Consider the following 22,483-nt stretch of genomic DNA (forward strand, 5'->3'; position numbering starts at 1 on the left):
TCCATTTGAGAGGACACCATGGATAGCTAAATCCATATCAAGAGTATGGGAGATGCTGCTAACTGCTATTACCAGAACATCTTCATTTTTTACTCCATGCCACAAACAATGCTTGCCAAACAAAATCATCCCAGTATAATATTATCATTATATTTCTACTCATGTTATTGAAAATACCCAGCTCAGTGCCTGGCTCAATAAATGTTTATTCTCCTTGCTTCCCCTTCCTCTATTTATTTTTATTTGATATGTAAATGAAAAAAATAACACGTGCCCGGCTGAAACAATTTTCTTGATGGATTCTTGCTGCAAAAGGATCTGTAATCCAGAAACTAGTTATATAAATTAGACCAAAACAATTTTCCTCCTTTCTCTTTACCCTTCTGTACGATTGCAAAGTATAATTTCCCTCCTTTATCCCCATCCCTCACACAAGAAGCTGCTAAAAATAAAAATAAAATGAGATGGAACCAAGAACCCAGGGATAGATCAGAAAAGCTCATTTAAGTATTATAAAATAAAGGAAAAATCAAGCCATTTGAAAAATGGAATGCTTTTGAACAGTATGATTCATCAATATTACTAACAACATCTCTTCTGACCAAATTCATTGGATTAAGTGTAAAATGCCAATCTTTTAATGGATCCAGATCTAGAAATCTTTACCTACTGCTTATGCTTGTGTTGCAGAATTATGGGATGGTGTGGGGTTTGCTTTACAAATTCTTCTCTGACTCCTAGATTCTCTAATGCCATGTCTTACCAGGGAACAAGATATTTCTTACATGAGTATCATTCCCTAAAACTTGGCTTCTGTCAAAGACTGACTCCCCCATGCTTACATTGGTGCCATCTGCCTTTAATTATTGGACACACGTTTACTTTGAAGCTGGAAAAATTGGAGTGTCAGTCACCAGACATAGTGTTCATATAATAATGATGAGTTGGAGAAGTACTGTGTAGCTAATTTTCCAAAATGACATGCTTTCCTAAAAGGAAACAGAAATTATATGTTGCCACATCTTTCCAGAACCATATCTGAAACCTTAACCCCACCAAACTCTACAACTGACTAATCAACTTTTACACATTCTAAATCTCCTCTATTTTGAGGGACTGCGAGATATAATACCTATTTAGCAGGAATCTTGATGTCTTGGAGTTGGAAGATAGGGCAGGACTATAGGAAATGCGGGCTTCCCTGGTAGCTCAGCTGGTAAAGAATCTTTGCAATGCAGGAGACCCCAGTTCAATTCCTGGGTCAGGAAGATCCCCTGGAGAAGGGATAGGCTACCCACTCTAGTATTCTTGGGCTTCCCTGGTAACTCAGACAATAAACAATCTGCCTGCAATATGGGAGACCTGGGTTCAACCCCTCGGTTTGAAAGATCCCCTGAAGGAGGGCATGGCAATCCTCTCCAGTATTCTGGCCTGGAGAATCCCCATAGACAGAGGAGCTCGGCAGGCTACAGTCCATGGGGTCGCAAAGAGTCGGACATGACTGAACGACTAAGCACAGCACAGCACATAGGAGATGGGGTTATTGAAAAACCTCCAACAGGACCTTAGCCATTAGGGAAGCAGATTGTCACAGTTTCATCCTTCTGAAGAGTACAAATGAGATTAAACCCATTCTTGATATTGTAAAGCGTAATCTACTTTGGAGGTCTTGACACTTAAATTGGAATTCTTTTGCCCATAACCTCACCTACTCCTGCTACCTATACAAGTCTTAAGCAATTTTGTCTTATGATCAGGTTCACACTAAAACTTATACTTACCAATGAACTTGAAACACAGGTACTTTTATGAATGTGATAAAATATTTTTTAAGTAAATCTAGAGGATGTTAGTCAAATACAACTTAGGTTGTCAGTTGGGGGAACACTGGTATAAGCTAAGGGAGCTCAGGAATTTTTATTACTGTATTTATAAATGTGTTTGAAAGAATTTGTAAATGTCACAGGTACATTTTTAAGGTGATACACATTTGCTCCATAAATTATTAAAAATTATGAAATGAGTTTCAATGACATTTGGCAGTAGTTTTGCTTCAAGTGATCAATACTGATATTGTTACTGAACTATGTAATCTCATGATACATTTTTCAATACTTTTTCAGAGCAACTGCTTTTGCAATGGTAGCAATGCTTAATTTAAATTGAATCAATAAATTTCTTCCTAAGCAATGATTTTTGGAGGGTCTTTTACTATGTATGTGAAACATATTTAATGAATAATGTTAAGTTTGGGAGGTTTTTTCTTTGTTTCAAAAAACTTTATTAAGACATATTTTTAAAAAAAAGGAAAAGTAACAGCAATCTAAGCCTCTCTGGAAATAAAAAACGCAGACACATGGTAAAATATTTGGCTTAGAACACTCATCCAAGGCTTTTTTTCCAGGCATGCATTCTTGAGCTCCTCTTTCAACATATTCCCTGATTTTATTTTCCTATTAATTCTAAATCAAAACTGACGTCTTGCTTCCAACCCAGCTAAATTCTACATCTTCTCTTTCCACTGCCCTCAAGTTCCCCCAGTCTTTAGCCATTTGCCAGACTCAAGCTTTAAAAATGCAAACATGTTTGGAAGCACTCAGAAATTCCTTGGGCCTTCTGGGAACAACCGAGACCAATGAAGATGAAGGGTTCCAAATCTAATAAACCAGCTCTCCCAAGTGAGGCTTAAGCCACAAACCTCAGTGCCAGTGATACACATTTTCTTTTGTTTGCTTCTTTCTATCCCGTGTCTTCACTTAAAACTCCAGCTGCGATTGACTCTTCCATTTATAATCTTTTGTCTTTTGCACCAAATATGCCATACACATGAAAATTATAGAGGATGATATAACAAAGATCTCCACTTACCAACACCCAAATTTCACAAATATTACCTCTTTACCAGACATTTTCTTTTTAATAAATGAAATACAATGGATGCAGAAAAGGACATCCCTCAATGACCAAATTCTCTATCTTCCTTCTTCATTGGTAACCATAATCCTGCAGTTGTATATCCTTTCTGGCCATTTAAAAAATGCCTTTACTTCATACATATGTATCTATAAACAACATGTACAGTTATTCTGGCATTTATTAATTTTACATAAATAATAACATATATCATGTACCTTGATTTTTTTCATTCAGCATTGGGTTATGGAGATCCAAATAGATTCAACTGATTGGTTCTTTCTTCCTACTTTTTATTTTATATTAGAGTGTGGATGATTAAAAATATTATGATAGTTTCAGGCAGACACCAAAGGGACTCAGCCATACAAATACATGAATGCATTCTCCCCCAAACTCCCCTCCAATCCAGGCTGCCACATAACATTGAGCAAAGTTTCCTGTGCTATACAGTAGGACCTTGTTGGTTATCCATTTTAAGTATAGCAGTGTGTACACGTTTTAAGTATAACAATGTTCCCAAACTCCGTAATTATCCCCTCCCTTCATTCTTCCCCCCTGGCAACCATAGATTTGCTCTCTAAGTCTATGAGTCTCTTTCTGTTTTGTAAGTAAGCTCATTTGTATCATTTCTTTTAGATTCTCCTCTGTCTGACTTACTTCACTCAGTTCTCTCTGCTGCATGCAGCTGTGTACATATGTAAAATTTATTTGTTAATCCCTGTGTTGATCAACTTTCCATTTCCACTACTATACATGACTTGTAATGAACATTCTTACACGTCTCATATTTAAGTATTTTCAAGACTTTCTCCAGGATGTATGTCCAGAGGTAAATTACTGGATCATATGAGACACATATCTTAATATTTTCTCAGTATCTATAAATTTCTTTCCAAAGCAGTTTTACCAATGTCTACCCCAGTCAGCAGTGTAGGAATTCCCTCCTTAATGATTACCTAGTATTGTCAGATATCTAATTTTTGACAATTTGATGATCATAAAGTAATTCATTATTGTTGTTTTCATTTTCATTGTCCTAATGAATCCATTCTGGATCTGAATAACTCAACCCTGATTTGCTTGTATGCTATCTTTGTCATCTTCTGAGTCTCTACATAAGCTTTAAGTCCTACATCTGGGTGTCTCCTCCAGTCCAGTGGTCTGCTTATCTATTCCTGCCCTAGTGTCCCCCTGTTACAGCCTAGTTTTATGCAGCCTTTTTACTCAGTAAATTAACCTACACCTCCCTATCTCCTTCAAAATTATTCTGGCAATTCTGGGACATTTATTTATCATATGAATTTTAAGCCTATCAACTTTCCAAAACACTTCCGTTAGGAATTAAATTATTGTTAATAAAATTTATGTGTTCTTGGAGAAGTCACATCTTTATAACACTGTGTCTTCTTAATCATGATCATGGTATATCACTTCATTTACTTTTGTATTTAATAAAGCTTTACACTATTCTTCATTAACATCTACATGTGTTTTACTATATTCATTCCTAAGCACCATAATACTTCTGTTGCTTTTGTAAATGGTATCTTTTTAAAGCTAATCTTATTCTAAGTGTTTATTGCTTATATATAGAAACCACTGAATTTTTATATTGATCCTATATCCTGAAACCTTATTGAACTCCAAGTAATAATTCTTTCAATTTGTAGGTTTTCTTGGATTTTCCATGTTTACAACTATATCATCAGAATGTAACAACTGTGTTTTCTTCTTTCCTGATCCTTAAAAATTGTATTTCTTTTTCCTAACCTGTTTCTTAGGGTTGGATTCCCAGTACAGAAATGAATAGAAAGAGAAGAGTGGACATTCCTTCTTGATTCAGACATTAAAGAAAGTGCTACTAAAAGTTCACCATTAAGTGCAATTCCTGCCCATTTTTGCAGATACTCTTGGCTATGTTAAGGAAACTCCTTTCTATTCCTTGTTTGCTAATAATATTTTTTCTATTTTGAATTGCTGCTGAAGGCTCTCAGATTTTTTTCTACATAAGGCTTCCGTGGTGGAAGCTTTAGCTGGTAAAGAATCCTCCTGCAATGCAGGAGACCTGGGTTCAATCCCTGGGTAGGGAAGATCCCTTGGAGGAGGGAATGGCTACCCACTCCAGTATTCTAGCCTGGAGAATTCCATTAATTGTATGGGGTCTCAAAGAGTCGGACACAACTGAGCGACTTTCACTTCACGTTATTTCACTGATAAAACTGTCTTTTCTCTGTTAGTTAATATGCAAATTATTTTAGAGAATTTATTTAGAGAAAACACTTCAATGTTAAATTACCCTCACATTCTTGGAGTGAATTCTACTTGGTCATGATGCATTTTTTGCAAACTTTGCTGCCTCAGTTTGCTAACATTTTATTTAAGAATTTTGCATTTATGAGAGTCATCTTCTGTGCTGCTTAAGATATAATTTTCTGAGGTATTTAGTAAATAAGTTAAAATCTTGTAGGATTATGGAAATTCTTCTTTCCCCTTGTAATTCTGTCATTTTTTGCTTTATATATTTGGAGGCCATATTATTAGGTATATAAACATTCAGATATTCAGTCTTCCTAACAAATTATACCTTTCATCCTCCTCTTAACACTCCCTCAATTAAGTGGTCTGTCAGCCATTCGACCATACGCATTGTTGAACATGATGGGCCTTGTGTGCCAAGCACAGTGCTAGGATTTAGGAAGCATTAGAAACGTCTCTCATAATCTCTGATTATGATCCTGGGGATCATAATCTAGTGGGGAGGCTGAGGTAAGTATTGTGTCCCCTAGTCTTACCAGACTGACTTTAAAAATATTAACTCTAGTAATTCCAGATGAGCCTTATTCAAAGAGTTCATCCTAATAATTAAATTAAAGGACTTTGCACCTTTTTTCAAGAAAATCCGTGCTGCCTGAAACTCTAAGGGTTACTGTGTCTGAGCCTCATTTCCATGCAGTTCTTCTCCCCAACACACCTGCCAACTCTGCCCCTCCGTCTCAACACCTGCATACACCCTCATTCAGACTCCATTCACTGTGAACGGAATACCTGTCATTGGAGGTTTCATGTAAATTGGGTTTTTTCCGAAATTCTTCCAAAACGTTTCCCTTTCCTTCAATCTGGCACTCCTAAATGAGGAGAGGGAAAGGATCACTTTGGAAAAGCTGTTATCTTACAGACCCTGCTGTTACTGGCAGAAGAACTGGGGTCAAAGAGCAACGTTCACTCAAGATTTAACTGATAAATCATTAGTAAACCTGTGTGCAAATAAAAAACCCCTATAATTATTAACATGACAACAGAATTTCCATGTTTCCTCATTTCTCAATTATCTTTTTCAAGAAGAAATTCCAATATTTTCCTAACTGATGAAATATATTCTGTATCTTAAAAGTAATTCACTATGTGGGAACTATAGACGGCAAGTCCCTTGACTGATATCCTGACACTCCTATTTACCAGTCATGGGAAAGTTCCTCATCTTCTCTGGTCTTAAATAAAATGAAGAAAATTACACCTGATCTGCTTAAAGAGAGAACGAAAAGAACCAGAACAAATGTCTCTTAACATCTTTTATAATTCAACAATAATTTCTATATAATATTCATTTTACCTCTGCACCTAGAAGATCTTAGAGTGTTATTTCAAATGCCTCCTACATCTGAAAACGTAGTCCTGTCCAACTCTTTGTGACCACAAGGACTGTAGCCCACCAGGCACCTCTGCCCATGTGCTTCCCCAGACAAGAATACTGGACTAGGATTGAATACCCAGGGATCCAACCCGGGTCTCCTGCTTTACAGGCAGAGTCTTTCCTGTCTGAGCCACTCCTACATCTGAAGGGAACCTAATGTTTCCTCCTCATCCTAGTTTTCAGATTCAGTGGATATCACTGTAGCTATAAAACTCAAAAGACCCAACATTTTGGAAAAGAGTTTTGTGTCATATTAATTTAGTTAAATGACAAGTTGATGTCATCTCACTGGAGTGCATTTAAAATATATATACATTTTGACCTAGAAATTTCTTTTCAGGAATTTGTCCAAAGTGGAAAAAAAAAAAAAACAGTTATTCTAGTGCACAAAGTTTTATGTCCTAGGATGCTGGAGAAAATACAGCTGTCCATCTATAGGGACTCACTAAGTCAAATATCTGGAGACTTCCAACATGTAAAGGGCTTGGAAGATGTCACTCTCATTTTTACAAGAAGAAACTGGAAACCAATGGCTTTTCTTGAACCCATCGGAGATGTGAGATTGCAGAGAGAAATGTCACTCTGAAATCTAGAAATACAGGCAAGTCTTCAAAGTCACAATCAAGACCTTCTTAATCTGGAGCCACAACTGGTAGAAACACATAACAGTAACATTGAAAAATTGCTAGAGGCTGAGTGTGGACTAGTGTGAGAATGAGAAATTCCCTGTTTGCCAGAGTTTTAGGAGGATCCTTAATTTTCTGGGCATCATCTATAGTACAGGAACACCACCAGATTATCATGGCGAAGGTCCCTTTGGCTGGGGAAAAAGTGAAAATGTTAGTTTCTCAGTCGTGTCTGACTCTTTGCAATCTCGTGGACTGTATCTCACCAGGCTCCTCTGCCCATGGGATTCTCCAGGCAGGAATACTGGAGTGGATTGCCATGACCTCCTCTAGGGGATATTCCTGACCCAGGGATTGAACCCAGGTCTCCCACACTGCAGGCATATTCTTTCTGTCTGAGCCACCTGGGAAGCCCTTGGCTGGGGAAGGAGAAGAGTAAGCGTCACGAGATATGCACAGAGACTTCACCTTAACACAGATCTGTTCTCCAGGGCAGACTTTGCCGGAACCCTGTATCAGTTGGCAAAGTGTTACAGCCACCTCTATGCTTCCTACCTCACCTAAGGGAGAAAATAAAGAACATAGTCAAAAGGAGTAAGGGCTTCAAGGAAACAGACTGGGAAAACTGAAGCCAGGGAAGAGGGTAGAGGGCAGATTTTGGTTTTTTTTTAGTTTATACTTACTGAAAAATCATAAATACTTGTGATGATCACCAAGTTCAGAGACATAGGTCCACTAAAAAACTGAGATCCAATCATAAGATTTTAGGGCTCCAGTTTCCTAGTGGCTCAGATGGTAAAGAATCTGCTTGCAATGCAGGAGACCAGGGTTTGATCCCTCGGTCAGGAAGATCCTCTGGAGAAGGGAATGGCTACCCATTCCAGTATCCTTTCCTTGAGAGTTCCATGGCCGGGGGATACTGGAGGGCTACAGCCCATGTGGTGGCAAAGAGTCAGACACGACTGAGCAAGAAATGTAATAACAGTGATAATAATAATAATAAGAAGAAGAAGAATAGCTAAAAGAGCTGCCCTGGCTCTATTTAAAGAAAATTTCTTAAGGAAGCCCTCAAATCACAGGGGACAAAACAAGGACACTAGAGGAATTTGAATCCTCTGGCACCTATAGCTACAGAAAACAAACACATCCCAGCTTCTACCAGATTAACATAAAAGCTCACAGTAAAAACTTATTTACCTCAGGTCCTGTGACCTAATACATCACATCCATCTTTCATTTAAAAGTTTCCAGGGATGCTAAAATGATAGAGGAAAAAATAATCTGAAGAGACAAATTGAACATCAGAATCAGACTCAACTCTGATGCAAATATTGGAGTTATCAGACAATTTAAAAATAATTATGATTAATATGTTCAATGTCCTAATGGGAAAGGCAGACATTATGTAATATCAGATGGGTAAAGGAAGCAGAGAGATAGAAACTGCCAGAAAGAATTGAAAGGCAATGCTAGAAATCAAAAATGCATAACAACAACAACAAACAAAAATTAAAAATGTCTTTGATTGGCTCATCAGTAGACTGAACACAGCAGAGGAAATGATCAGTGAACTCTGAAGATGGATAAGGGAAATTTCCCAGATTAAAATAGAGTGGGGGAGAAAATAACAGAACCTCCAAGAACTTTGGGACAATTTCAAAAGATGTAATATGTGGATAATTAAAACATCAGAAGAAGAGAGAACAGGGAAGAAATACTGAAGTAACAACAGCCAAGAATTTTCCAAAATTAAACAAAACATATCACAGAATACTTCGAAAGAATTAGGAATGATGACTCAGATCTTTCTTTTTAACAAAAAGCTATACTGTTGTCTATAAGAAGTTTATGAAAAAAATTGTGTATACACAGGTACACACATGAGAACAAATTTTTTCTGTTTTCACAGAGAGCATATATTGTATTGTGGTAATCAAAATAAATGTTTTTCCTTTCAAATAATGAAGGTACAGGTGCTCACTGTGAAATTATTCCATGTGCCATGTTCTGCTTCCCCACCCTAGGCAGCCCCAGATGGGTACCTCTCACCTTAATAATCTTTAAACTTAAAGTCCAGGAAAAAATCTCAGATCAAAGGAGCTTACAGTCTGCAGTGTTCACAGAAGCAAAATAGATTACTGCCCGGTGAAGTTGAGGTCACGTGCCAGACTTTAGGAACTCAATGTTTTCTCACCTCAGCCCAAAAGTGTGACAGCTTAGGCAGCCCAGGAGAGGCGGCGTTGCCACTGGTCTTGCTGACATGGGTCAGTCCCATGGTAGTTGACAAGCCAGACTGGATAATCATCATCTTCTACAAGCCCCCAAAGCAGAATGGGCAATTTACATTGAATTTAAAACACTTTCTGTGCTTACCTGGTGCCCTCACCTCTCCAGGGCATTTGGGATAAAAAGGTTGTCTCCCAGATGTTTGTGGAGAATGTGGTCAAACCAGTTGGTCCTCTGTGAAAGGCAACGTGAGATGTCTACCCTATATGGCATTTCCCCAACCCCACCCTTCTTGAAGGAGGAGGTGGAGAGGATGTGACCACTGGTTGAGCCAAGAGCTGGATCCAGGCACTCAGAGGCTCCTCGCCCCCTCCTCTGTCCTTGGCATGTGCGTTCTGCCCATCATTCACACAGTGGGAACTGGTCCAAGGATGCAGGCTTGAGAGAGTAACGTGTACATTACTGGACAGTGTCCCTGACTGACCTCACTTAAGGCCTCTATATAAAATTTTAAGGGGCTTCCCTGGTGACTCTGCTAAAGAATCCACCTGCCAATGCAGGAGACACGGGTTCAATCCCCATTTGGGGAAGATGCCACATGCACGGAGCAACTAAACCTGTGCACCATGGCTATTGAGCCTATGCTCTAGAGCCTGAGAACCACAACTACTGAGCTCACTTGTTACAGCTACTGAAGCCTGAGCACCCTAGAGCCTGTGCTCCGCAACTAGAGAAGCCACTGCAATGAGAAGCCTGTGCTCCACAACTAGAGAGTAGCCCCTGCTTGCCGCAACTAGAGGAAAGTCCATGCAGCAACAAAGACCCAGCACAGCCAAACAGAAATTAAATAAATAAAATTATTTTTAAAAATCATTTTGCGATTCCAGTGGGTGGGGTGCAAAGATCTCCTCTCCAAAGACAAGCCTCATAAGTAAGTTCCCTTGCTAATTAAATCTGCCACCTACTGCTGTGGAGTGGCCTGCCTCTTTCTTCTGTCTCTTCTTGCCTTCCATCAACAGGAGTCACTTTCCAAACCAACACCCCTTACCCTCCCAGCTCCAGTGGCCTCTGTCACTCTGCCCACTTTAACCACTGTCCTACAGAGGCACATGGGCACCCACTCCAGAGCTGCTGGATGAGGTCTATTCACAGCAACCTGGATGGATTTGAAAAACATGGCTCTGAGTAGCAGAAAAAAAAGTACACATATTTACATAAATTAAAAACGCATTCACCCCAAACAATACACATTTTACAAGAATTTGTTATTGTTTGGTCACTTAATCGTGTCCGACTCTGTGACCACATAGACTATAGCTCACCAGGCTCTTCTGTCCATAGGATTCTCCAGACAAGAATTCTAGAATGGGTTGCTGTTTCCTTCTCCAGGGCATCTTCCCGACCCAGGGATCAACTAGGGTCTCCTACATTGCAGGTGGATTATTTACTGCTGAGTCACTGGGAAGCCCTTTATGAGAGTACAAATCAAGAAAAAGGTATACATTAAACCCACAGAATAGTTACTTGTAGAGGATAAGGGTGCAGGAGAGACAGGAGTGACAAATGGGAATTTAAGAAATTAAAGCATAGTAAAAATAAAGCCCCCAACTCCTCAGCTCTCAACTTCTTGCGCTATTCTGATACCTAAGGCAGCAGTCCAGGGCCTTCCCTAGCTATTCACTACCCCTCTCCTTTCCCATGAGCCAGTCTCTTCCCCATTAGTCCCTCCCGTCTTCCTTAAGACCCCCAACACTAACAGCATGTCTTTACCTGTTCACTTCACGCGTATCTTCCTTCTCTCTCCTTTTCACTGTTTTCCTTTCTTAGTCTCTGACCCTTGCAACTATATCCTGACCCTTCTCCCACACCCATCATCACCCTGCGGCAGAGGAACGTTCATCCAATGAGACCCTCATGGGACACAAAACCAACAAAATAGTCCAGGAGAACCAGAGGGGTAGGATGCTGTGGGAGGTGGGAGGGAGGTTCCAGATGGAGGGGACATATGTGTACCTATGGCTGATTCATGTTGATGTATGGCAGAAACCAATGCAATATTGTAAAGAGATTATCCTTCAATTAAAAAATATCCAGAAGACTTTTGCTTTGCCCACCCGCCTTCTCTTTCCTCTCTTCCTCCCTCTCTCCTTTCCTCTCCCTCTTTCCTTTGCCCTTTCTCTCCCCTTAAGGCACTGTTCCTCGCCACGGAAGCTCTGCGGCCCCCCGGAAGTGAAGGCAGAAACCCCTCCATGACTCCCCTCTGGAGCTCCTCCCCTTCCTTCCAGATCTCAAAGTCCAGCTGGTCAGTGCACCGTGGAGTCCTTGCTCCGACCTGCTTCTGTGGGGACTTGCTTCCTGACCGGGAGAGATGACTGGAGCCTGGAGACATTTGCTGAGAGCTTTGCACCTGAAAACCTTATCTCGCTGGACCCCCAAGACGTGCTCTTCCCTGAATGGTGAGTGGAAACCAGGGGGATGTGGGTCAGTGGAAGAGGTCAGTGAGAGGGGAAGGGCTGAGTTCTGGAGCTTGTTGCCTGGAATCCTGGAATTCCAGACCGATCATCTAAGACCTGTGGGCTAGACCTCACCTTGTCAGACCCAGTGTCCCCTTCTCATGTCCAATATTTTGTAATGCAACCTTTCATCCCAAAATGAAATTCATGGGTAATAAAATCAGACTAGACACAATTTCAAACTAAAAATATCTGCAGAAACATAAAGAAGAAATAAAAGAAAGCAATTCAAATAATGAAGTGTTAACTCTAGTATACAGATGCTTGAAGATAGCTACTTTAAAGGACATAAAGCATCCTCACAAATTTCTGCTAAGCCCCTAGGAGGTGGTTACCACCCCCCCACCTCAATTACTAACAAGGAAATTGAACCTCAGAGAAGTGCAGTCATTTACCCAAAGCCACGTAAGCCAGGACTAGACTCTGAGTCTCTTCTTCCAAGCAGACTCTCCTTTTTCTCCAGCAGGAACAGACCTGGGGTGGCCAGGTCTGGTGGCAGCTTCATGTTTATATATATATATATATATATATATATATATATATATATATATTTCCTATGTGTTCCTGATTTTCACATATATCTTGTTTCATAGGAGCCCACTACCTTCTCACTAATCTCCCTGATGAAACATGAGCATAAGCAGGCATCATATATCTCTTTGATGAGACATAGCAAGACCCCATGCCCCACAGGCCCTGAACAAAGGGGACTCTTTTCCGTTGCCCCATGATGATCAATTTTATCTTCATTTTCTGCACATCTTTCCTTTTCCTCTCTCCTGCCTTCCTCTTCCATTTGCTTTCTTCCCCCTTAACAACTGTGATTCTTTGAAATTTAATATATATCTGGTGCTCTCATCTTCAACCAAACTTCTTAGGGAGTACTATTATCCCATTTCACAGATGAGACAGAAGGATAAAGGATCATTTAAAATTTTGATCAAAGGCAGAAATGTAGACATGACAACTTGAGATTCAAAGCCAGGCCTGTCTGACTCCAAAGTCAGAGTGATTCCACCAAGCCCTTTCTAAACCACTCTTCTTCCAGTCCTGTTTGGATTTCTCTTTTCCCCCCAGTCATGGGTCTTTTGCCAGAACATTATTTAACTCCAACATTTTCTGAGAAGGAGTTAGAATTATGCCCAGAGTCTCATGCTCGGTAAAGAGGACGCTATCCTAAAAGTGCTGGTTGTTGACAAAGCAAGAGAACATACTGTCTCTGCTGGCCCTTCCCCTTTCCTACCCCAGCCCTGAGGGTTGTGGAGCTGGGCTGGGGGTGGGACCAGGTGAGGCTCGGTGCCTAGAGATCTTGATCAACTCACCAAGGAGTCTTCCCCCAAGGGCACTGAGGGGGAGAAGTCATCTTACAAAAACCCACGACACATAGACAAGGGTGTCCTACTCTACCTGGTTTTTTCAAAAAACTTTGGTGCTTGACTTCCACTTTCTTACCTACTAGTCTTAAATACCTGCCTGCTTGTTTGTTCATCCAAGCACACACTCATTGAACACACCCTTCTTATGGACCTGCTGGGTTCTACAAATAGACATTTAGTCAATAAGTAATTGAGCACTTACCATGCCCCTGTGCTTAAACCAAGCCACAGTGAGCAAAACAAAACCTTAGCCCTTATGTGTCTCAATGGGGGAGACTGAGGATAAATAGAAAAATGCATAAATATATTTTTAAAATATCCAGTAGAGATATGGGCTATAAGTTATGGTGAGGGGATAGAAAAATAAAATGGGGGGGAGGGGGAGACAGGGTCCATGTTAGATAGGAAGATCGCCTGGTGTAAGTATTGCCAGATATGCAAAAAAATAAAAGTGTGTCACAATCCTTATGTAACACCTACATGTATATTGTGTGATATATGTGTGCACACAATATTCAGCCTTGCCTCTGTTTGATGGGCACTATCACATTAGGCTAACTATATCCACAAAGTTACAGAAGCAATTTGTTTTTTGGATGAAAGAGTATAGAAAATATCTTAGCTTGCCTTCTTTTTTCACTAATTAGCTAAATTGGCACTCGTGGTAAAGAATTCACCTGCCAGTGCAGGAGATGCAGGAGACTCAGGTTCGATCCCTGGATCGGGAAGATCCCCAGGAGGAGGAGATGGCAACCCACTCCAGCATTCTTGCCTGGAGAATCCCATGAACAGAGAAGCCTGGTGAGCTACAATCCATGGGGTCACAAAGAGTCCAACATAACTGAGCACACACACACACACAAAAAAGATTATTGAATGTATAACATGTTCAGGCAGGTGGGTATACACTCAAACATACCATTTTGCTACCATCTGCCTTCTCTACCACAAGGAGGTGTGCATAGGAGAGCAAATTAATTGCAAATAACACCCATTTCCAGCTGAGAAACTTCCCAAGCCTCCTGCAAAGTCTTTCCTAAGAAAAACATTCAAATTAGCCTAAAAGTAGGTGTTCCACCTGCACCACCAGACCATCCTCTCTACCATCTGTGGACTGATCCAAGCCCAACAGAAGGCAAGGAGGGGCTCAGACTAGGCTTGCCCCCAAACGTGCCAAAAGGAAGGACAAGAGTCACCAGCCTCAGAATCAGGCAGAGCTCTTGCTAGTGAACAAAGTCAACTGGCCCTGGTTCACTTTAAGCAAAAGAACATTTATTGGAAGGATATGGAGGGAAGGTGGGAGGTGTTTGTAAGAATCAACAGGATGGTGAAGGGTGGCTCAAAGCTGCAAACACCTCACTTTTAATCACGTCCTCAGCGCTAAGGTGAGTGATAATATCTTCCTTTCTGAATCCATTGGCTATGCCAAGTATCAAATGAGACCCCCAAAGTGACAAGTTTGTTTTGTTTTGTTTTGGTTTTGAACTTTTAATTAAATATATTTATTTTGGTTTATGTTTTTTTTATTGGAGTATAGTTGCTTTACAATATCGTGTTAGTTTCTGCTGTATAGCAAAGTGGATCAATGATACATGTACATATATCCCCTCTTTTTTGGATTTCATTCACAGTTAGGTCACCACAGAGCACTGAGGAGAATTCCCTGCACTATACCGTAGGTTCTCATTAGTTTTCTGCTTTATACATAAGAGTGTATATATGTCAGTCCCAGTCTCCCAATCCGTTCCCCCTCTCGACAACTTTTTTAAAGTGTCTTAATATGCTATGCAGAAATAAGGCATCGTTAGCACTTTAAAATAAATTTCTTTAATGTTCTACCAAGTATGAGCATTGTATATTTTCAAATGTTTTATAGCCTTTTTTTTCATTTGAAAGAGTCACAAGCTCTTGATAAATTTCCACTCTGTGTTGAAAGCTGGTTATGAATATTAGAAAACTTTTTATCATTACAAAGAGAATTTCCCCTAGAATTTTCACCTGGAAATCCCCATGTGCACACACACAATTTCCAGGAGTCTCAGAGAAACTTTGTTAAACTTCAAATCTATGGCATCCTCAAAACACAGGTTATTTTGAATAGAGAATGCAGGCAATTAACAATGTATTTAGGTTTTTTCTAGTAAATAATGAAAACTGAAGCATTTTGCTTCTTTTTGTCCATCGATTATTGTATTTTCTATTTTTGTTGAGTTTGGGTTGTTTAGTGAGAGAGATTTTCAGCTGTTTTAAGATGTTATCTACATTTCTTTCTTTTTCATTAAAGTACAATCAGATTAGTTTCATGTATACAAATAGTGATTCAATATTTTTATAAACTATATTCTATTTAAATAATTATAAAATATCAGCTATATGCCCTGTGCTATACAATATATTCTTATGCATTACTTATTTTATACATAGTAGTTATACCTTTTAATCTCTTACCCATGTCTTGCCCCTCCCCCCATCCTTCTCACCACTGGTAACCACTGGTTTGTTCTCTATATCTGTGAGTTGGTTTCTTTCTTGTTATTAATATGGTTATTCACTTGTTTTATTTTTTGGATTCCACATATAAATATGTTATCTAGACTTATTTTACTTGTTGACATTATTTTTCCTACTTGATAACTAATCTTTCTTCCTTCCCTCTTCCTTTCTGAGAGCAGAATTTTATGAATTTTATTTTGAGCCCTCATTTCACCATCATATTCCTATGAATTTGGTGAATAAACAAATTGAATGTACCTACCTTGACCACTTAAAATTCAAGTTTTTCTTTATCAAATTTTTCCAACTCTCCTTATTTCCTCTCCAGACCACTTTCATAATTTCCTGTAACTTTGGAGTCAAGAGACCTTTCAGTCTCCTCAATGGGTAACTTCAATTTTACAAATAGGAAAATGAGACTGCAGGGAAGAGAATTTGAATTCTTAGAAACACTAAGAATTTTTTTCCCCATCTCAGAAGAGTAACTCATGTAGAGAGACACAATGAAAAGCTTTTCAAAGGGTGAAATTCTCAGAAAAGTTAGTTTTATTTTTGGGCCATTTCTATGTATGGATAGCCAAAGCCATTTGCTTTTAAAGTAAGAGCAAATTAATGACATTCATGATTATTTAGAGCAGAAAAGTGAGTAAACTCTCATGAAAGAAAAAAAACATATTCAGAGTCATTACTTTCCAGCTCATTTAAAAGCACAATTGTTCATTGTGTTCCTCAGGATGGTGACTCCATAGCCACACAAAACTCCAACATTACATCCATGGATTTAAACTTTCATGCTGAACAAGAGAAATCATTTGCAAGCTCTGTAAAATTATCTCTATACTGACCTTGAACCTCAAAATTAGCAGCATTCTTTTCCAAGAGTACTTATAAAGTTTCTAGACATCTCTTTCAGCTCCAGTGTTCTCTGATTCTATTATTCCATCCCCTGCTATAGAGAGGGATCAAAATCTGTGATGGAAGAGGAGGGTGGAGGTGGCCAGTGAATGAGCAAAATGGTACCAGGCTGGGAGTCAGAAACTCAAAGTTTTGTTCTTCTTCTGTAGCTAACTGGTGTGGTGATCCTAAATTAATTCACCGCTTTAAGTTGGCTTCTTGACCAACTTGACCAACTTGACCAACTTGACCAAAATGAGCATCTTGACCAAAAGCAAAAAACAAACTAAAAAAAAAACCTAAGCTTCCTTCTAGCTCCAAATATTTAATGATTCCTCTGGCTCCAGTTTATCTTGTGTTTGTCCTGGTCTTGTGTTTTCATGGACTTTGAGTTGTGTTTTACAAGAAGGTTTTGTCTTCTAGGTCTCCTTACATGTACATATTATTATAGTCCATGGCCCCTTTTTCGTCCTCCCCAACAACAATAGTCAACAGTCATTCATTCCTTGTTTATTGAGAGCCAACACAGCACCAGAAACTGGGATTGGCACTGGGATTCAGGGACCAGGCAGCCCAAAGCTTAGAAAGCACCTCCATTAACAAAAAGGATGTACTCCATCCAGCAAACCCCGGCCCTGAGGGAAGTTTGAACTGAACAGAGAATTGCCGTCCACAGTATGGCGGCAGAGGGAGGCGCCTCCCAAGTTTGTGAGGGACCAAGGCAGGAGAAACTATAACTCTCCCCAGTAAATTCCGTGCCTTCCCTCAGATTCAAGAGGAACTCTTTTTTTCTCCAGAAAATTCATTAGTTTTTATTTTTAGTTTTATTGAAGTATAGTTGATTTACAGTCTTGTGTTCATTTCTGCTCTACAGCAAGTGATTCAGTTATACATACATACATATGCATTCTTATTCATATTCTTTCCCATTATGGTTTATCATAGGATATTAAATACAGTTCCCTGTGCTATACAGTAGGACTTGTTGTTTAAGAAAATTCATTATCGGGAATTCCCTGGCTAGGCAGTGGTTGGAACTCTGCCTTTTCACTGCTAAGGGCCTGGGGTCAATTCCTGGTCAGGGAACTAAGAGATCCTGCAAACCTCAATGCATGGCCAAAAAAAGAAAAAGTTAATTATTAAGATACCTCAGTTTGTGGCCTGTTCAGGTGTCTGGACACTGGCCTGGTGACATCGGAGGCCAGAAAACTCCATCCTCTGATCATGCTCAGCACCTCCACTTTGGGGTTTTTTTGTTTTGTTTTGCTATTTATTTATTTTATTGGAATATAATTGCTTTACAGTGTTGTATTCATTTCTGCTGGACAATGAAGTAAATCAATTACATGTAGGCATTTGTAACTGAGATGCGCCCAAGCAGAACGCCCATCACCTCACCTCTTTCCCTACCTCCAGTGACCTTCCCCCACATCTAAGACCACCCTGCTTGTACCATAAGTACCCAAACCCCTTCACCTTTGGGGAGGCAGTTCTGAGACTCGTCCTCGTTTCTCTTTGCCTGGCTGCCTTGTAATAAACTCTTTCTGAGCTGTTTAAATAAATTAAAAAAAAAAAAAAAGATACCTCAGTTTTAAACCCAAACCAAAATTTAAATGACTTTCTCAAAACTAAGAAATAAAATGGCCCTCAGGACTTTGACTTGGGTGACAGGTCACTTTTACGAACAGGCCTGTGTGATGCTTAGTTGAGGACACTAACCACTCCGCTTTCAGCTGGTGCTTTCTGGACATCTGTGACCAGGCGCGGTCTTCACACAAAGCCCAGCATGCCGCCATGTGACTTCACACCCGAAAGATACCAGGTAAGCACCGAGGTTTTAGGAGAACTCCAGTGAGCAGGTTCTTCTCGGGAGGGCTAAGGTAACTGTTTCCTCAAGAAAGACCCACAGACGGCCCTGCCTGCCACTGAGCCATCTCAGATATCGCAGCCTTCAAGTCAGTGGGAGCCTCCGAACTCTCTTACTCCCTCAGTGGTATTGTATGAAGTGTGTGTGTGAGAGAGAGAGAGAGGCAGAGATGGGAGACAAAGCAGAGGGAGACACAGAGTATAAGGAAGAGACTGCCCGTGACCACATAGGTATCACAGGGATACAGGTATACGTGTACACACATGAAGAAATACATAGAACACACATGTGATGGCACACATTTCATTCCATCTCATCTGTCCGTGCCTGATCTGACCTTCCTGAGTCCGCCACCAGAAAGTGTCAAGTTCTCATTTTGCAGTCACGCAATAAATATTGGACTCGTTCTCTCTCCTTTCCTCTCTTTCTCACTCACTCTCTCTCTCTCTCTCTCCAACCCCCCCTTCATTCTACGTGACATTCATAAGTTAGAAACAGTAGAATCGATAAAGTCAGGAGGGACCCACGGAGAAGAGAACGATTGGACGGAAGCTTTATAATTAAAGCCCTGAACACTACAAGCACTCCATTTTTTTATTCTCAAAAAAAAAAAAATTAGAGGAGAAAAACATGATACTTCAGACTTTTCTTTCAGTCTCTTTTTTCACAACTAAAATCAACTAAAAGCCAAGGCTTTCTATGGAGAGGTAGAAAATTCCAGCCTCCTTCTTCATGTTTCATGTAGAAAAGGATCAAAGGGCCACATGAATAATTTCCTGCACTTGAGAGGAAGGCTCTGGGTGTGTCTTGCAAGGAGGTCCCTGGGCAAATAACCGCCCTGGTGAGCGAGGTCGGTGGGGAGTCCAGGTGCTGTGTGGACCTGCTATTGATTTGTAAGCAATGTGGGAATAAGGAAGATGCTAAGCGCTTAACTCTTGTCTCCTTACAGTCCCTGGCCTATAGCCGAGTCCTGGAGATCCATAAGCAACATCTCTCTCCTGTGCTCACAGCCTATTTCCCGGAGCCCCTGTTGCTCCACCAGGGACACATGGAGTGGCTCTTTGATCATGAGGGAAACAGATACCTGGATTTCTTTTCTGGGATTGTCACTGTCAGTGTTGGTCACTGCCACCCGTGAGTATCCTTAAAATTTCTGGATTTTTCACTCCGAGAGAATATATGGGAAACAGCTGACGATCATGTTAGTGACTCAGAACATTGATGAAAAGCTCTCTCTCTTTAGGCATGGCAGTTTGTGGCTAACGTGCTCCTTCCTATTTTCTGGCTAACAAAACAACAACAAAAATATCTTCACAGCATGCTTTGCCTTTTCTTAACAATGCAAGATTTTGTCTTCCTCATGGTACATGCAGTGGGATGTGTACCATGTGATTGGGGTATGGCTGTGTGTGTGTTTCTCCTCAATAGTAGCTACAGCTTTTCAAAGAGAGGGCATGCACTGAGGAAAGGGCAGTGAAAGTGAAAGTGTTAGTCACTCAGTCGTGTCCGACTCTGTACAACCGCTTGGACTATAGCCCACTAGGCTTCTCTGTCCATCAAATTCTCCAAGGCAAGAACACTGGAGTGGGTAGCCATTCCCTTCTCCAAGAGATCTTCCCAACCCAGGGATTGAACCTGGGTCTCCTGCATCACAGGCAAATTCTTTACCACTGAACCACCAGGGAAGCCCAGAGAAGGAGGGCAGAAGAGGAGAAGGCAGAGAAGAAGGGAATTCCCGGTATTCTCAGTGTACACAGGGCACGTGTGGGGGGGATAAGAGATGAGGAGAGATGAGAAATCCTTCTAATCCAACTCTTCTTTATCAACTTTATGCAATGGAGGAGGAAAGAAAGGATGATAAGAAGACGATGTAACCAGAGCTGAAAATTTACACCAGAAATGGATGACTGCGTTAATCTTGAGATTTTCTGTGATTTTGATCATCAGCCTACACGCGGATGCCCTGGGCAGGTCCCTCTGTGGTACTTATTGTTTGAGTGCAGCCATCTCATTTTAAGATTTATTCTGGCTTGCCTTTAATAATCTGATCAATAAAACTCATAGTACATGGGGCAAAAATAAAGCAGCAAGTCTAAACAAGGTGTGGGCCTTTCTGTGCAAGAGAGGGTGAAAGGTCTTTTCCATGAGCACCTGTCAGGCCATGAGGAGGGAGTTATACTCCCAGGTCCAGCCCTCACCAGGTCCAGGACCTCAGCTGTCCACATCTTCAGGAGGAACTAGTCCCAAACGAAGGACTTCCCAGGTGGCGCTAGTGGTAAAGAACCCGTCTGCCAATGCAGGAGATGAAACAGATGCAGGTTCGATCCCTGGGTCAGAAAGATCCCCTGAAGTAGGAAATGACAACCCACTCCAGTCTTCTTGCCTGCAGAATCCCATGGATGGAGGAGCCTGGTGGGCTGTGGTCCATGGAGTCGCAAAGAGTCAGACATGACTGAAGCAACATGGTACATACACACAGTCTCATACCACGTTCTGAGGAGTGTGAAAAATAAATTTCAGATGCAGTTTAAAACATAAACATGCATGAAAGAAATAAAGAAAAAATGAAGTAGAGAACATTTTTAAACAGTCACATTGACTCCTCCCAATTACATGCAACATGGTGTCTGTGAATGAACCCCTCCCACTGGCTCCCATGACCTTGATGCATCTCCTGGTTGCCCCCTGCCCATTCCCCTCGTCCCTCTGACCTCCTGACTCTGGGTGTTTCAGGCTCTTTCCTGAGCCCTCCCCTCTTCTCTCTATACTCCCTTCTTCTCTTGTTATTTCCCCCACAGAATTGGTCTCACCCCATCTCCCCACCTCTTCCCACTTAGTTGCTACATTTCAGCAGCCTCACCCAACTGTTCAGCCTCAGCTCCTCACCAAGCTATGATAACATGTCTAAGACACCCAACGTGGGCAGTAAGATGCCCTCAGCCTCCAGGATACCCCCTGCCCATGATACTCCACCATCAGCTGAAAATCGACATTACCAAGACCAAATCCACTGTGCTTCCCACAAAACTGTTTCTAGTCACATATTCATTTATTCAAGGAGCACATATGAGCCACCTCCTCTGGGTAAGTCCTTGCTAGGAGCTGGGTAGTTAAGACTGGTTGTGTTTCTCAACCAACCCTGGTGTTTCCCCCAGTATCACAGGCAAGAATACCAAAATCATCTTGGACTCTTTTCTGCCTTTCACTCTATATAACCAACCTAATACCAAGATCTAGTTTCCCTCCACTGAAATGCCTTTCCGTACTGGCCCCTCTCAGGAATTCCCAGTGTCCTGGTTCTGCTCCCCCCACACGTGGAAGGCTACCATGCCTTCCACGTAACTGGTCTTACCAATTCCAGTCTTCCCTCCTACCTTCATGTGGCTCTCAGATTTATTCTGCTAAATAATGCTTTTGTCAAGTGTCTCTTCCACTTAAGAGTTTATTAACAATCCACTGTTTTCTAAAGTGAGTTCTGTGGGACACTGATCACAGGAGAGGTTCATTGTTAAACGGTTCTATTAGAAAGTAAGGTTGGGAAACACTTTAAACTCCATCTCCCTCCTGGGGAGACACAGGGCACATTAGCCTATTAAAGGTACTGATAAGTCCTGCAGTAAAGAATTTGATCTGGTATTCCTCAAAATTGTTTAACCACTGAACTGATTTTTTTTTTTTTTGGTGTATCAATTATTAATAACAGACTTCAGCAGTTTCTCTTCTTTGGATCAAGTTCAAACACCTTGGCCTATCTTTTCAAGGCATTCCAAGTCAGGGCTCACATATTTATATACCTTTAGTTCCTACTATCCCTCAACATGAGACTGGATCCTTCACAAAATGTGATAACAGAATGTTCATCAACACCAACCACTACTAAG

General features: G+C 40.7%; 1 protein-coding gene across 2 annotated transcripts in view; it reads left to right on the forward strand.

The window, feature by feature from the left end:
* Positions 1-11,763: 11,763 nt before the first annotated feature.
* The window catches only part of AGXT2 (alanine--glyoxylate aminotransferase 2), a 41,016-nt gene continuing 30,296 nt past the window's right edge, over positions 11,764-22,483 (forward strand). For both annotated transcript variants that reach the window (XM_043489166.1, XM_043489167.1), the window contains exons 1-3: positions 11,764-11,915; positions 18,469-18,557; positions 19,552-19,736. In XM_043489166.1, coding sequence (XP_043345101.1) covers positions 11,828-11,915; positions 18,469-18,557; positions 19,552-19,736 — 362 coding nt within the window. In that variant the 5' untranslated portion in view covers positions 11,764-11,827. The remainder of the gene's footprint in view (positions 11,916-18,468; positions 18,558-19,551; positions 19,737-22,483) is intronic.

Source organism: Cervus canadensis, chromosome 16, assembly GCF_019320065.1.
Source record: "Cervus canadensis isolate Bull #8, Minnesota chromosome 16, ASM1932006v1, whole genome shotgun sequence".
Classification (NCBI taxonomy): Eukaryota; Metazoa; Chordata; class Mammalia; order Artiodactyla; family Cervidae; genus Cervus; species Cervus canadensis.